The sequence below is a fragment of the Homalodisca vitripennis genome, chromosome 4, assembly GCF_021130785.1.
Source record: "Homalodisca vitripennis isolate AUS2020 chromosome 4, UT_GWSS_2.1, whole genome shotgun sequence".
Lineage (NCBI taxonomy): Eukaryota > Metazoa > Arthropoda > Insecta > Hemiptera > Cicadellidae > Homalodisca > Homalodisca vitripennis.
In genome coordinates, this window is record NC_060210.1 from 99,688,821 (window position 1) to 99,707,222 (window position 18,402).

General features: G+C 32.6%; 1 protein-coding gene across 1 annotated transcript in view; it reads left to right on the forward strand.

Moving 5' to 3' along the window:
- LOC124359830 (zinc finger protein 271-like) overlaps positions 1 to 14,350 on the forward strand; it is a 32,981-nt gene extending 18,631 nt beyond the window's left edge. The window contains exons 4-7 of the mRNA XM_046812900.1: positions 3,205 to 3,340; positions 5,764 to 6,013; positions 12,774 to 13,117; positions 13,627 to 14,350. Coding sequence (XP_046668856.1) covers positions 3,205 to 3,340; positions 5,764 to 6,013; positions 12,774 to 13,117; positions 13,627 to 13,656 — 760 coding nt within the window. The 3' untranslated portion in view covers positions 13,657 to 14,350. The remainder of the gene's footprint in view (positions 1 to 3,204; positions 3,341 to 5,763; positions 6,014 to 12,773; positions 13,118 to 13,626) is intronic.
- The last annotated feature ends 4,052 nt before the right edge of the window (positions 14,351 to 18,402 follow it).

The following is an 18,402-nucleotide window of genomic DNA, read 5'->3' on the forward strand; positions in this document are numbered from 1 at the left end:
AATGTAATTGATCTACTTGAAGATGGAAAGATAGTTACTGGACTTCTACTGGACTTCAGCAAGGCCTTTGACTCCTTGGGACACGACCTCATTCTTTCAAAACTTGATGCACTTGGTATAAAAAGGATCAGCTAAATCATGGTTCCAATCCTACTTAACTGGACGTAGCCAAGTGGTTGAGATAAAATACACAGCAAACAACAAGGTTCAGTTTGTGAAATCTAGTCCAAAGGAAATAACCCGGGGAGTGCCACAAGGCTCGGTTTTAGGACCAATCCTATTTATTCTTTTTACCAACGACATGCCACAACAACTTGGTGACTTGAGCACATGTTTAATGTTTGCAGATGATACCACACTGATAATAAGTGGAGACACAACTGCCAACTTAAAAGAACGCTCTGCTCAGAGCCTTCATAAGGCCTATAAATATTGTAAAGACAATGACCTAGTCGCAAACACAACAAAAACAAAGCAGATCTGTTTTTTGGAAGAGCAACGCTGAAACAGTGGGACTCGAAAACATAAGTTCTTGAAGATAAGGTGAAACTGCTTGGTAATGACCATTGACAGAAAACTTACGTGGACCCCTCATGTAGATAACTTATGCAAAACACTGTCATCTGGCCTTTATGCTATGAGAAGACTTAAACAAGTTGCCGACATCAATACTGCAAGAACAGCATATTTTTGGCCTATGTGAACCACACATAAGGTATGGACTAATTGTCTGGGGCGGAACCTCTCACGGCAACATGGAAAGAGTATTGATCTTACAGAAACGAGCCATACGGATTCTTGCGGATCTACAACCATTGGAAACCTGCCGTAACTCTTTCAAAGATCTCAAGATCAAGACAGTAGTCAATCTATATAAACAAGAGGCAATTATGTATGCTGACAAACATGAACCTCTACGTAATGACAAAATACAATAACTACAATACCAGGCATGCATCCTTCTTCGTGACACCTCAACATAGACTCACCTTGTATGAAAGACAACCACTCTACATTGGCTGCAAGCTTCATAATCACCTTCCCGACAACATTAGAGGACTTAAAGGGCAGACTTGAGGAGGGAGCTGAGCAGATGGCTTACAGACCGACCCTTCTACAGTCTAGCAGAGTTTCTAAAACCCAATAACTGATACGGACACTTCACTGTACTGTTATCCATATGACTTTAAAATTTATGTTGACATATTGTTTACTGTTACTTTTAGTAATTTATAACATATTGACGCCTTTGTATTTCTCTACGAAATTCCAAATAAAGAAAAAAAAATAAAGAAAATGAGAACTTCTAATCCTGGATATTATCTAATTGGTGAGTATGGTGTTTTTACTGACTGGATGTCATTGAAATTAATTTGCAATTATGTTATCAATTCATCACATATAAAATTTTACAAAAAGTGCAAACAATATATGTAGTGAACATAAATTATTAATTGAACTATATGGCATTGGTTTTTCAACACATGATACTGACCACGTTCAGCGGCAAACATAACCTCACTTTGTACCAGAATCACATCATTATTCAAATTCAAATTCTTTATCGCCAGAACATCTTCACAATGTATAGCAGTGTCAGAAACAAATTCAGCATAAACAATCAACTATGATATACCTCGCCTAGGGCTAATAACAAGTGTATCCAGTTACAGCAAAGTAATCACTGTTGTCATATGGGCTGATATTATTCAATAACTTTTCAACATATTTCTTGAAACAATTAATTTAAAGAGATTAAAGATTAGAAGGAAGAGAGTTGTAGAGTTTAATGCCTGTTTCAGCAAAACAATTTAAAGTTATTTTAAGACTACATTTAGATATTCTAAGTTATTTAGAGTTTCTAGTCCTATGGTTATGAACAGATCTATTTGTAGGTGTCATGTAAATTTCTTTTTGTATGCAATAGCCAATGTAAAATATACAGTGCAGGTACTGTAAGAATACCATACTTCTTAAATAAAGGTTTACAGCGAGTCCTTATGTTTACATAAGCAAAAATCTTAATTGTAAGCTTTTGTAAATGTAACAGTTTTTTTCTCTAACTCCTTTTTTCTAAGATTTGTTTGGAGATTTTCATGCATATGTCCATTAGTCTGCCTATCTCTTCACACTTTTCATTAATTTTTTTATTGTACTTTTTTCTATTTTTGTTATAACCATTTGGGTTTTTGTGGCTATTTTGTGTGCCCTAGCACCTTATTGGGCGCTTTATGAATGCTCTTTATTATTAGGTTATGAAGTGTGTTTACGTAAGTTTATAGAGGAAAGTTGTAGAGTCTTGTTTAAGTATATAACATTTTACATTTTCAAGTATTTTGTCCTTATTTTGTTGATGTCTGAATGTTATTAACATTATCACTTTTACCTTGTGGTGTTTGGTTTTCCAGTCTGGCCCTAAAAGTACTCACATGTCCAATTTTCTTATTTTTGTATTTCTATGCTAAATGAAATAATCAATTATCGATTGTATACATCTATTAGATTGTGTTTACATAAACTTGTGTACTGTACTTGATGTGATTTGCTCAGTTCTATTAATCTTTCTCCATTGTTTTTCAAAGTGTTTTCACCATATCTACCTACCATGTCACTATCATATATCATGTTCATGCATTTAGGTCTCCTAACATCCAAATTGTCTACTTTAAATATCTGTAGAATGATCAAACAAATTGTTTGTACTTCTTGTGTCTTCAGCACAATTAGTACAAATCTTAGACTCGGCTTAATAAAACCGAGTACACCACCATAACGTCACTCCAAACCCACTAAGACAGTATAACATACATCTCTTCACAGAATTAATTCACAATAAGACGTTATTAGTTACTGGTTTTCTGTCTTGTATCTCCTCCATGTGGTGGATGGATGAAGTCCACTAAATTTGATAAGTAATGTTAAATTATAAATCTGAGTGGACCATACTAGCAAACTGATTACAAACATAGAGAGCTCTGTTAAAAAATAAGAATCTTCCAGGAACAGAGTAATGAAACTTTTCACTGTTCCCCTTTCATTAATTCAAACTGTAATGTGGCTGCAGAACTTACAAATATAATGGGTCTTCTAAAAGTAATTATTTGTGCTACCTTGAAGACATTTATTGTTCCAAGTGTAATGTGTCACTCTAGTTAACATTTTAATATTTAAATACCTGTTGAATGGTATTATTGTTCTAAATAGTGAAGAGTCAGTGGATCCAGCACTCAATCAGTGGAGCCACGGTGGAACTGGAGTCAACAGCTGCCACTGTTCAGCATGCAACAAAGCATTTGCCACGATTGCCGACTTGCAACGACACCAACTCATACACAGACAGGTAATGAATGGTATTGGCCCACTGTGAATTGAATGTTTTGGCCATTTACTAAAAAAATCTGGTTTTCCTATACTTAGTTTCTTACAACACTAATTTAAAAATCAATTTTGAGCAAAGTGAATGGAAACCTAGACAACTACCTGAGGTTAACCCTTTCCGGGCCAGGCGGCAATATATTGCTGCCATAGATCATGTCTGAAAAGTGCTAGGCGGCAAAATATTGCTGTCGGTGATATACACGAAAAGCGCCAGGTGGCAATATATAGTCTCCTTGATATTCGTCATTTTCTTAAATAAATACGACGTCAAATGATTAAAGTTTTATGGTTTTTTATTCCCTGGTATATTTGTAGATAATTAATATGAATATCATTTTTATTTTGGAGGTCTATGCATTTTTATTTCGTAATTTTGTCACATGACATTATCAGCTGACTCTATCTTTTGTTGTTAATTCTTTATGCTTTAGTGTAATCGTACTATTGTATGCTGGATTCTTCTTCATTATTTTATTTTGTGGTTGTAAATATGAGTAGTTTTAGTTGTTAAGTGCTCAGCTATTGTGTGTAGTAGTTACAATGACTGACAATTTGCGATCTCACGGGAGTGAAATTGTAAGTAGCACATTTGTAAATAGAAAAAGTGTAAATAAATTTCAAATAAAATTGTGTAAATATTTCTTGGTAAGTACTGTTTTTTAACTGTATTGAAACTGTTTATGGATCCTACAATCATCTGTTTACCGGTACATCCACAATGTGAATATTTATTTTAAGTTTCTTGCAATGTAAGAGTCAGTTGCTTTAACACTTATAAAATGTTGCGAAGTACAATTATGCATATTTATACAAAATGTGTCAACAAATTTATTTATGAGAGAAATAACACAAAATGTTGTATGGTTGTTCCTTTCTAAATGTACAATATAATAAAATAGCTTTCCACGGTAAAATTATTTTTCCTTTTTTAGTTATTTGCAAAAAATAAAATAAAAATTTTTTATGTAATCTATTAAAACATTATTTTTTAAATTTTAAATTACTTAAAACTACATCTATATATTTTGTTGTCGATAGTATATATCTATACGAGTAATTTTGTGCAACTTTTAGGTCATTCTCTAATTTTTATGAAAAATTATAAATTTTAATCTAAGAGACTGCAAAATCGCCAATAATTTTAGCCTGGCACTTTTGACTAGTCACAAGGGGATGTGAGATGTGAAAAAATCTTGCAATATCTCATATTTGGTCCTGGCCCTGAAAGGGTTAATTACTAGGATCAACAGAATTCATTAGTGTTGCACTATGCTGGGTGTAAATTAAGTCCTGACACGCCTGGATATATTCCAAACGGATTGAGATATCAATGTAAAATCTTCACCATACATACCTATTTAAATATTTTTTTGGACTTTTTGAAGCGTAAAAATATTTTCCCACCCCCTTTTCAGAGCTTGTTACCAGAAAAAAATAATTCTCAAATTAATACTGTGTATAACCATATGAACTTTTGTACGATGTATTTTATACTTTCATGGAACTAGTTAAAAACTAAAGGGCTAATTTTGTTTTAAAGTACACCTTACAGACGTTAAATTGTGTTTATATATTCAGTGAATTAAGTACTTATCTACTGGAATCAATTACGGCCTAAACCTGAGGACTTTGAGAATTTACCTAGCTCATGAACAATAGATAAGACTGGATAGGAGCATTTCCAGAAATAAACTCCGAAAGGGGGAGATGACGTGTTTGGAGATATGTCACAGTTCAGTTTCCTTTGTCTACAAGTAAAATATGTGAATACTCACCTAGATTTATTTGTATTTATAATTTAAATTTTTTCCTGCATCAAAAGAAGTACGTTGTAATATAATTGAAGCAGGAAACAATAATTTCCAAATAGTTTATTTATTGTGATAAAGGTGGATTTTTATGATTCTAAAAATTAAAAATTATAAAACTTAAATTTTTTAGTACAATCATGTTACATGAACGTTATTATTATAAATTGATATGTTCATAAATAAATTATAATATAAATAATTAACTTTGTAATTTTCTAAAATGTAAAATTTGTTACACTTTACTCATCAGTTCTATTTTAGAACTTAAATTATTTTTACTTATTGTGGAAAATGCATAGTTGTGCTATCTGAATGTCTTTATTTTAAATATACCATACATAAATCCATTTAAATAAAATGTTTTTTAACTTCCATTTTTAATTTGTAGGCATTACTCTAGTTCGTGTAAGTTAAATTATGCTAAAAACAAAATGGTTCTGAAAAATGTGTGTACTACCGTGTAAGTTTCCCACTAAAAATTGTGCTTTGGGGAAATGTTTATTAGCATAATTGTTTGATGCCTAACAACATATAAACATCTTGAATCAATTTGAATTACTCTTTATGTTGATAGGAGCCTCCTTACCCATGTGACTACTGTGATCAAGAATTTGAAGAAAAAACTCTTTTGAAAGCTCACTGGAGAATACACGCCAAAAACAAGCCTCATATGTGTCTCACTTGTGGAGAAGCATATCTGGAACGTACAGATCTGGTCAAACACTTTGCTGTTCATGATGTGATAAAGCCTTATCATTGCCCTGGCTGCGGTAAAGCATTTGCCTATAAATCTGATCTTAGGAAACACGCCATCATTCACACTGGTTAGTGTCGTAGATTACATTTAACTCTAAAAGCATAACTGACAAAATTCGTTAGTTGAAAAGAAGATGCAACTGACAAATTTTACCAGTTGATTAAGTACATCATGTTAATTAAGATTGCACGATCAAACTGTCTCAAACCAAAATAATCTGTATACCATTTGATAGGTGAGATTCCAAGCTTTTACTTTCATGTATAAAACATTACTGAGAGTTATTATATGACAGAACCTTATATCTTTTAGTCATAAGTCAAAATATACAATACTTTGTAATTCATTGTTACACTGTTGCTTGTCGACATCTTGACGACAAAATTCATGAAGTGTAAAACTGTCCACTGACATGTTACTTGTCATAGAATTTATCGGTTAGCATCAGTGTCAAAATTTAATTTTATCGATTGAGATTGTTACATAAAAATTATAGATCTTGGTCTATGAATTGTTGAAATCAGACCTAAATTTTACAGATTCTAATCCTATAATCCAAGAAAAAACAACTGTCCTTAGTTTTGCTAACAAATTAATTACACAGTAGATTTTTGAAATAACACCTACTCATATAAGAGTTTTATTTTTATTAGAACAGCTTATAAACTCTATTTAAACAGATGTTTATATTAACTCATGATGAAAGTCTCACTTTCAACTTTGTTGCTGTTTACTGTGCGTCTTTTTAGATCCCCTTTTCAATGTCTCATGCTTATACTGCTCTAAATATTGTAAATAGCCTTAGTGGCAACTCGTCCATAGGGGCACGTGAGCACATGAACCCCTATACAAATGATAATAAATAAAAATAATATTTAGTTTAAAGTATTCTATTACGTGTTAAATTGTTTAATTTTTAGAACATTGTAAAGAATACTTACTGAATAACAGTATAATGTGTATAAAGTAAAGCGAGACAGAGCTGATGAGATGACATCTCCGTATTCTATTTGAGTGAGGCGAGGCAAATATTATCTTGAAGGAGGGAAGGAAACGTTACATTTCCACTACGTATAAAAAGAAATTGTAACTATAATTTAATAATTTTATATATTACTAAGTAGTAAAGTTCACCCAGCAGGGATCACTTCTGGCTGGTTTATATCTTCCAGTAAAACCCATCACTGGGCACAGCAAAGACCGATGTGTCACTTAAATCTGGGCAATCTTATGGATGTCCAGGAGCAGCACATCACTAACCGCAAATGTTGAGGTTCTGGGGTGCATGGGCAATTCGATAGGTCTAGTCTACTGTGGGAGATGACTTGGTGTAGTTTATTCCCTAACTATCGGAGGTTCTTGCTAACCTCAACAAGGGTATGCCACCCCTGTCTGCTTTGACTGGAGAGGCTGGTTCAGAGCTGGCCTCCCCTTCTTCCTGGGAGACATGACTTTGAGATGTAGTTCCCTAATTCTTCCTCGTGGATCTCGATAGGAGGCGGCCCCTACTCCCTAACCTTACCCATCCTGAATATCCTGTCACTTCGGAAGCAACGCAAAGGTTCTTACAGGACTACGTGCAATTTATAAGCTTCATGTCCTAAGAGAACAAAAAAAAGTAGTAAAGTTTTTAAATTAATTATGACGTGATTTACTTTTTGTAATAATGGAAAGTAACTGTAGCTGTAAGTACACTGTATGTAGTTTAAAAGAACTTGTATAAGATTACTTAAGAAATCGTAATATTTTTATTATTACCATCTACATTAAACTCATTTGATCCTGAGCAGATTTGGAAAAAAGTTGGTATTATGCTCTTTCAATGAAATGTTACATCATTAATTTATTCATTATGTATTAGTAAAAACTTTAAATTTTTATTGTGTGGTGTTAAAATTTGAAAACTGTCATCATTTTTAAATTGACATAGCTTAACATTTTTATTTTTCACCACTAAGCAGATTTTGATGATACTCTCAATATAAATCTATCAAAATTTTAATCCTGAGCAGGAAATGTATTAGAAGTTTTTCTATAAAACACATACTTAAACATACAATGGAGAGCAAAGCATTTTCAAACATATTAGATGTTTCCTAGAACCAATTTCTGAGATATTGATCAGCCGTTATGAAACACTCTAAGCAGACTAACATTGCAAGTCTACAGCTATCTAAAGTTTGATTTTAGCATTGTGAACCAATATATATATATATATATATATATATATATATATATATATATATATATATATATATTTGTGATTCAATGTTTATTGAAATTAAATAAGGCTATTGCCATTATACAATTTAATGTAAATAAAAAGTCGTTTGACAGGTATTTGGTCTTCCGATCATATGTTAGTTTGCTTATTTAACCCTTTCACTGCCAACATCCTGTTTTAAGGACGTTGTAAAACTATACCTAAACTGCCAACGACCTTAAAACCGGACGTCGGTAATCTACGCCTAAACTGCCAGCGTCCTTTTTTCCGGACGTTCGTAAAATAATTAATTAATAATATAGAAGTTCACATAATTGTCTTTTATTTGTGTTTACTGTGTTCAGAATGAAGCACAGAATACGTAACACATGTTGTAAAGTAATATTCTATTAACAGATGATTTACATCAGCTGGTATAGTTGGCATTTGTGCCGCTAGTAGCGCTGAGTGCAAACATCAGCATGGTCACCGGAGTGAGCTTTGGTTATCGTGTTTGTATACATTTGAATCAGAGTAATTAATGTGGTTTATTTGTTGTTTACGAGTGTAATGTGATAATATATTGAATATGAAGAGGTCTCGATCTCCCGTAAGTGAGGGAACTATCAGAAATATTATTGAAGAAGACTATTTGAGTGACAGTTTTGTCAGTGACATTTCCAACCTCGGCCATTCTTCAGACAGCAGTTCTGATGTTGATGATACGGATGTAGACCCCGATTTCGATCCCAATGAAGCTGGAACATCATCAGGTAATCGTGGACTAGGGCTAACCCATAATTTCAGTCGGTATATTTCTGATTCCGATTCTGATGGCAGTGACAATGACGTCCCAATTAGAAATAGGCAACATATGCAATCTAGGCCTAGGCTACCCGCTCATCCTATTGGCCTAAATGAGTCAGAAATGCCCCCTAATGAAGAAATAAACACTTCTAGTGAATCAGAGGATGAAATGGGATGGATTGAGGTTACGGAAGCTAATGATCATTTGCATAGACCAGACCAAATTTTTAGTTTTCATGAACTTCCAGGCCCAAAACATTGCTCTGAAAAAGACTCACCCCCATGCTCTTATTTCAAACTGTTTTTCACGGCTTCTCTAATTGACATAATAGTTCAGTACACTAATAAGTATGCCAGAGAATTTATTGAAGCTAACCGTGACAAGCTAAAAAGGCACAGCCGAGCACAAGTCTGGAGATTAGTCACTCCGTCAGAAATATATGCCTTTATTATCGTTTTGATAAATATGGGAATTAAAAACATGCCTAGTATTGAGTCCTATTGGTGGACCTCTCAAAGTCAAATCATTCCCTGGTTCTCCCGTATGTTCACCAGAAACCGCTTTCAGGCAATTTTGCAATTTTTCCACCTTGTTGACACAAGAAACCTGCCAAAACCAAATGAAAATGGATATGATCCCTGTACTAGGTTCAAACCTTTAGTCAATCACATGAGTCGTGTTTCAAAACTTCACTTCACACCTGGTCAAAATATATCAGTGGATGAGAGTATGATTGGCACAAAATCCCATTCACAACTTTTACAATACATGCCCAAGAAACACCATCGCTGGGGTGTGAAGTTGTGGATGCTGTGCGAAGCAGCATCACACTACTGTGTTAGTTTATTTGTTTACCAGAGAGCTGAAGGTGAATACAAGAGTTTGATAACCAGGAGAGGTTTGGGGTTTTCAGTTGTAGACACTCTCATGAAAAAAGCTAATCTTTATGAAAAAGGTTACCACATTTATATAGATAACTTTTTTTCGTCTACTAAACTGGCAAAATATTTATACAAGAAAGGTACATATGTAACAGGTACACTACGTCACAACCGAAAAGGCATTCCTGAACAAATGAAGACAAAATTTTCAGTTGGTGAAACTAAGTACATGAGGAGAAATCCTCTGATTCTACTGGGTTACCGTGAAAAAAAGAGCCAAAAAAAGCAGGTATTACTACTATCAACCAGTGGCAAAGCTGAGTCCGTAACAAAATTCAAGAGAAGAGGTAACAAAGTACATATTTCTACAAAGCCTTCCATTATAAGAGCATATAACTCATTTATGGGAGGAGTTGATGGTGCAGACCAGATGCTGTACCAGTACCAGGATGACCGAAAAAATATGAAGTTCTGGAAGAAAGTAGCCCTCAACTTGTTTGGTAGAATGATGCTCAATGCATACTTACTGTATAAAGTAAACACGACAAAGCCTTTAAGCCATTTAGATTTTATAGCATCAGTTGTAGAGGAAATGGGCAGGGAGTGGATACAAGATCAGGAAAGCAGACATGGACCCAGACTCGGCCCTAATCCGAGAGGTACTCCAACCAACCGAGGTGGTGGTGATGCAGATTCAAGCAAGTTTTTTGAAAAAATTGAAGACAATAAAGAAAAAAACTGCTGTGTGTGTAGTGCTGCCAGTACAAAGGCGGGTGGTAAGAGGAAAAAGTCTACGTACCAGTGTACAAAGTGCAAGAAGGGATTGCACACTAAGTGCTTCCCATTTCACTCGTGCTAAATTTGCTAACATGGATTCTTTTGTAAATATGACAAGAATGATTGTAAATAGCCTAAGAAAATATTCTAAGAACTATTTTTAAGTTGAAAAGAATAATAAAACAGTTTAGAATAGTTGAATAAGACAATAACTTGGTGAAGCAGTTGTTACAGTGTGGTTTTTCAGATTGCCTTTAAATTTTGTGAGTTTGTAATAAGTCATAAAAACACTCATAAAAACTATAATTTTAAAGATATTTACATAATTTCTTTTTTAATTTGCTTAAAATAGTATTGAGCTTCAAAATAAAACACTTTAATTTATATTGAATGAAGTTTACAAAATATAATCTCAAGTCAAACTAAAAAAAAAAAATTTTTTTATATAAAAGGTAAGTACATATTGTGTTTCAAAAATATTATAAGTTCCTGAATTGTACATTTAGATATTGTATTAAATACTACATTTCTTGAGGAAAAAAACAAAGCATTATTTAGCTTTCAATGACTATAAATAGCAAAGCTATGAATTTTTATGTGAAACATTGCAAAATGTCCAAAATTGGCCTGGCAGTTTGGGTACATGCCCATGATGAACAGCCTGGCAGGTTGGGCGCATGTAGTAACAAAATTGTCTGGTAGTAAAAGGGTTAAACGCATATGTGACAGAAACGGCCAAATACAAAATAATTGAATCGGAAAAAGTAAGCGCTCTGTGATGTAATGGTAGCACATTCACCCGGCAAGTGAGAGATCCGAGTTCGACTCCCGGCGGAGCAAGTACTTTTTGTGATTCAATGTTTATTGATATATATATATATATACACACACTATATATATTATGTATATATTATTATGTATATACAGGGTGATTCATGAAGTTCTCCCCCCACTTCTACAGCACATTGTACTAGTAAAAATAATGAAAAAATGTTATATAAACATAGGTCCGAAAACGCTTCGTTAGCGAGTTACAGCTAGGTACAGTTCTGAAACCTATTTTATTAGCTTTATCAGGTAAAAATACATAAGCATCCACGATATTTCTTACTTAATTAACCTTTCCAAAAGTTCAGTATGGCTTTATTTTACTCTTTACCCAGGAATTCAGCTGTTATCTTTCGCTAGCTGTAACTCGCTAACGAAGCGTTTTCGGACCTATGTTTATATAACATTTTTTCATTATTTTTACTAGTACAATGTGCTGTAGAAGTGGGGGGAGAACTTCATGAATCACCCTGTATATATATATATATATATATATATATATGTGTGTGTGTGTGTATATATATATATATATATATATATATATATACATAAAAAGATATTTTAAAAAGATATTAGATCAACTAATAGTCTGAAAAGTTAATTAAATGTAACACTAAAATCTAATAAAACAATTTGGAAAAACAGTCTGCGAGGATATAGAGCGAGGCAGGATGTGGATGAGTTGGGTAATCACTGAATATTTTCAAGACCCGTAAACAATTCTGCAGTTGATAAAAGATGGAGAGCTACCAATGAAAGTGAGAATGTCTGTCGTGACTGAAGGCAATGTTGATAGGTCAATATCCGTTGTATCTTTAATCATGAATATTTTTCTGCTGGCCAGACAGTGACTTCAAAAGTTTTATTTTTACTTCCTGGAGCAGCTTGCGGCACGTGTTTTCCATGTATACCCCAAACTTGCAGAGACCGGTTGGATCCTGCACTACAATGTGCCAGTCCATTCCTTGTTTATTGTGTAAGAGTTTTTAACAAACTCTTATCCCTTAAGAGTTATCTCTTTGTGTCTATTTTATCCTCCCAAGATTAAACTGCACTTATCAGGGTGGCGTAAAGGAGGCCAACAAAGCTGTAACCGTGTTGGCAAGATAAAATTTGGAGCATTACCAGGAATTTTTCCAATTGTGGAGGCAATATTTGAATTGTTGGGTGGGATTAAAGAGAGATAATTATGAATATCAATAATAACATTTTTCTCATAAGATATAATTGATTATATTGACTAATTTCCAGAAATGTACTGTTAATTTAACACATTTCGTAGTTAAGCAGAGAAGATCTAACATTTTAGTACTATGACTGTTTTGCTTAGGTGCTCGGCCATTCAAATGTCCAGTATGCAGCAAGACTTTCACTAGAAGTACAAACTTGAACAAACACGCAAGAGTACACTCGGGAAGACGGCCGTATCCGTGTGAACACTGTGACAAGATGTTCTCGTCCCGAGGAGATCTGGTGCGTCACGCTGTCATACATACAGGGGAAAAGCCTTATGCCTGCCTCATTTGCTCCCTGGCCTTCAACCGTAAGGACAAGCTGTCTCGCCATGAACGAGTCCACATGACAGATCGGCCTTTTGTCTGCCCTGAGTGTCCCACGTCCTTTCACCGCAAGGAAGAACTAACCAAGCACAGCAGGTTTCACCACTTCAAACCGGTCAGTATTCATTAATAATTGTCTATAATATATGTAAATCAATAAACAAGGTCTGGTTAGAAAATGATCAGATTAGTACTGTAACATTCTTTGATTTTACTTTTTCTTTCTCAACTAACTCAAATATTGTTTCTTACATCGTAGATTTCACTTACAGGAAGAAAGTCATAGGGAGCAAGGTTTAGTGAGTTGGTGGATGTTATAAATTGTTTATTAATTATTGTTACTGTTTTGAAAAGTGAAAAAATTTTCTAATTTTAGTTTCTGATACAATTTATGTTCATAAATAGAGAGTTTCACTATTTCAGTTACTTTAAAAGATTACCCTCTTAATGGGATATGCAAAGTAAAGTCTAAGAAAACCTTTAGCTCATTCAATGCAATAGTTATCAGATACCTATAAACATGTATAAATACATATTTAATCTTAACAAAATGCTAAAATACTTAAAGAAATATTTTAAAAGTAATATTGATAAAAATATATATCATATTAAAATCTTTTACAGGATCCAGAATATTTTAAATCAACAGAGTAAGAAGAAACTCATCCCTATCACTGAAGGTACATTATTAAAACAGAATCTCTAGTCATCAAGTATTAGTTATAATTTTCCTGTAGATGTTTTAGGATTTTATTGTAGTAACTGCAAATGTGTTGCTTTATAATATTTATTACTTATGTAATTTTTCTAGTTGTCAAAAATGGGCTAGTAAGAGAAATATTGAAATCAATGTAATAAATTGTGACAGTAGCAACCAACAATAAAATTATAGGTTTCGATATATTTTTGTACATTTACACACAAAACAAAAATCTGCACAATTTTCTACTATTTAGAGGCTTGGAAAAATCAATGCCTATATTTTCTAATTTTATGAGTTCAATAAAAAATGTTAAACATTTTGACTTACATTTTCTCTGTATATTAGTAGTTTCTATGAAGCTTATCACTTTATTAAATTGTTTAGTTAAGACATACTCTCACTGGCCTATTTTGTATGCATTATTATGCTGTAAATTGTGCAAATTAGTTGTGGAAACTAGTAAGAAATCAGTCAAAGGTTTTTTTAGTTTTCTATGTTATATGTTTTTGGTTTGTTTATTTCAAGACAAATGTTATTTTGTCTTTTATCTACAATTTGCTCAAGCCTTTATGTACCAAATTAATACATAAATTTATACAGAATTTTTGTTATGTTTTGTATTAAAGTATTTATTGTGTTACTGTGTGAGTTTTGTATTCATTGCTAATTTTATTGTAAACGTTACAAAAGATAAAAAAACATGTATTTCTTGAATATTTCTACTTGCAAAAAAGAACATTTTGTACACACTCAGCAAGAAAAAATTTTTTATGAACGTTTCTTATAATTTCAGTGACAAGTTATAATTTGAAAGAAAATGTTTTTGTTATTGGAAACATATTTTTCTAAATAATCACTCAGAGAAGAAAATTGTAGTAGTTGATAGCTTACAGACCAACCTGATGGTAAAATACTTAAAAACATACAGAATAAATCATGCAAAAGTAATGTTTTTTACAACATCCTTGTCAGCAATAATCAGCAACTGCTATCAATGATTTACTGTTGGCATGATTATTTTGACAACATAATCATGTGTGGTATATCATCGGCTGGTCTTAAAAAAACTAAACAATAAATAAATATTTTATTAAAATAAATTTCTCGTCAAATTACCGTCATATTTCTCATCGAATAGACCTATAAGACAAATTCATTTTAAATTGATTAATTTTAGTTCAAATTCAATAATGGTATCATCATAAATAAATGAGTCCTTTTGTTATAATCTTTTTACTTTTATTTAGTCACAAATCTTTTCTGTAGTTTTGATGTAAAAATTAACTAGTAGAAGTTCTGAAAAATATTAAATGGAACTGTTGTCCAAATATAGACCTTGGAGTAATGAACATTGATGTTCAAATTTGTTGGTGTTCCACATCATGTTGTAACTAATCGTTTCCTAAAATTGTTGTTTTATAAAAGAACTGTTTAAAAAAAAATTTTAATCCCTTAATTGCTGAGCAATACAGTGAGCCGAGTATCTCCAGCACTGCTCTTGTATTGACAAGTTCAGACACGTCGTGCCCTCACTGCTACTCTCGTATTAAAACATTTTTAGACACGGCTGTTTATTGTTTATTTCTTCCCACATGTGAAGCATTGACTGCTCTCTGATGGGTATTGTCAGCACTACGATGATTGAAGTAACAAGTGTCTCAGCCTGGTTTTACTTACAAAATTTTCTACTATATGTAGAGAGCAGTTTTGCTTTACAATATTAGTTTGGGTCTAACCACAATTTAATAACACTGTGTATGTTCCGTTTGTATGAATGCGTGAAGGGTTGTATGATTTATTTTTTTAGAGTGTGAGGTGATTAATTATGACCAATATTAATTGGAGAACTCAGTTCACGATATCCACAATCTAATATCGAACTCTAAGTGCTGTCTGTGCCTCGACTCTCCCACTTAGCCGCGGTAATAGCTCAAAGCTACTATAGGTGTTAACAGGTCTACAGCTATTAAGGGGTTAATTCTGGGTTATTATTAAATCTTAAATTGCCAACCTAAGGAGATATACTTTGTGTCAAAAATCACAAGCCTAGGAAGGATCACGTTACATGTTTTATTGTCACTTATTTATCTCCTTTCTTTGTCCTTCACTCTTCTTCTCCTCTTTGTACGTAAGCTGTGAAGTCAGATAAAGCAGATTTCACATACAAAAAACAACATAAAAGTAAACTATTTTTGCTTATTTTAATTTTATATAAGGCAAAACTAATTTGATTGTTCACTTTATAGTAAAATGGAAGGTGAGAAACATCTCAGGGAGAAGAGGGAAAAGGAAAGTAAGAAAACTGTTTATTAGATAATATCAGCCAATAGATACCATGTAAACAACTTAACATAAACACTTACTTCAATGATATGACAGGTCATCTACTGGGTTGGTTTAGGGTTAAAATGTTTGACTTTAGCATATAAACTTAATGTTCATTACTTATAACTTATTTGATTTATACAAAAAAATAGAACACTTTTCTTAAAAAGAAAAAAATTACTTCTTAGATATGGAACAGACAAATGAACTGGAAAAATGAATTTTAAAATTCTGTAATTAGTTGACAAAAAACTAAGTTACATGTAAATTAATAAAATAAAATTAATAACTCAAAATGTCAAAGTAGAAGATAAATTTGTGTAATATTTTAGAAACATAGACACAATTTGTTATCACTTCAAACAAATTCACAATATTATTTACTATAATAAGACAACTTCTTTTTGATCTTTACTTTTATAATTTCAAAAATTATACTCTTATACCAGTGTATCTGTACTTTTTCAAAATCTCTCAAATAGTTTCTTAACAGCCACCAATCCCCCCATCCTCTAATTAATGCAAGTTCCTGTTGTAATCAATTTTGAAATATACTGCTGTACCAAACAAAATTCTCTATACCATTTCAGTAGAGGACATTCAGCAAAAAAAGGAAACAAATTTGCACAAAACAAAATATTTACATATTTATTGTAGTAATTATTGATAAATACATTTATAATCTCAGATTTGTGCACAAATGTTCTAAACATGTTATTTGTATGAAAGCAAATATCAGAACAATTCAAGATCTATGCTCAAAATTTTCCTATATTTTGTAATACTTTGCAATACTTTGCTTATATTAACAGCTGATTTGTGGTGAGGTAGAACCATATGTTGAACCTCACCTCGGCTACCAGCACGAAAGAATTTGCTGCTTCTTGATATCTATATGACAATATCTTGGACCAGCAACAACATTGAAGTGTGACTTGCGATCAGCTGACAATTGCACTCTGCTCTCTATTTACGCGGAAGATGACGTCATACCCCCTCCTGCTCAGTCAGTGCTTTCATTATGCTCCAGAACTAATATTGTAATTTCACTTCAATTTAGGAGATTCTTTGTTTTGTCACAGGAGCGGTTGATCCATTCTCTTTATTAACCATTCATTCTATTATTGTAAATTACCGACTGCTTTATTTCATCGTTTCTGCTTTAGTAGATGTTTTTATTGACGTCATTACCAAATTTAATTAGTATTTTATAGAAATTAAATTTACAATCCAGTCAAGCATTGTCTTTATTTAGACTGTGAAAATTGAGATTAAACAATAATTAATTTATAAATACACTTAATGGTACAGCACTCCATTACACAAGCTTTTATTCTCTCTTAATAAATTTTATCAGTAATTTCTTAATCATATTGCCAGTTTTTCTATACTAGTACTTGGACTTGTCCAAGGACGAGTATATAAATAAGTGATAAAAAAAGTATTTTTCCTGTAACGCTACCAATAAGTGGTTAAATTTTCAAACTGATTACTGTTATGAAAACTGTAAAAGGTTCCCTAAAAGCTGCACTGGAAATTATCTGAAAATGTGGCTTTAGTGCTTTATAATCAGCAGTCGGCGTCGGACATTGCTGACAACAGAGATATCAGAGTTTTTGAAGTATTAACTAAATTACAAAATTTGCATTTACAGAATTGCTAGAATAGAATAAACTATTGCTAACTCTATTAGCCCTTGTGTTTGTTTATTTAGTGATTAAATTATATTTAGTATAAATCAATAACTTTAATGTTACACTTAGATGCTCCTTCAAGCTGGCTGATAAGATCTGGGCTGTTGCTGGTAATATAAAAGTATCAAGTTTCCTAATTAAAATTCTCAATTACAATTATAATGGCATAACAATCAGGAGCGTACCTAACATTTCTCCATTAAATGTCGGCTGTGACAAAATCATCAAAAATGTTAATAACAGTAACCCCCCTCTTTTCCAGCCAACTCAGTACTGGAAGCATGACCATTTGATTTATCTGGGTAAACTGATGTGCTCTAAAACTCTTTATATTACAGTTTATTGAACGCAAAATTTTTATGAACTAAAAGTAAAAATAAGATATTACCTGTTTCATATTTTATGTTAAAGTTTGTTACAGTAGTAAATAATAATAATGGTAACAATTATGTTATATGCTTTATACATAAAACTATGTATGAACTCACCCCACAATAATAATTCAAGACTGTACAGGAATAAAACAAAAGTATTCACATTGCAACAGGTCCATATGAGTCGTAGAGTAAGTTAAAACATGGTCTTCGTCCATTCCGGCCAATTACGACCAAAGAGGCTACTTTAATAGAGTAGTTAAAAGCTTGCTGTTGTGAAACACCTTTTGTTTATCCCCATAAC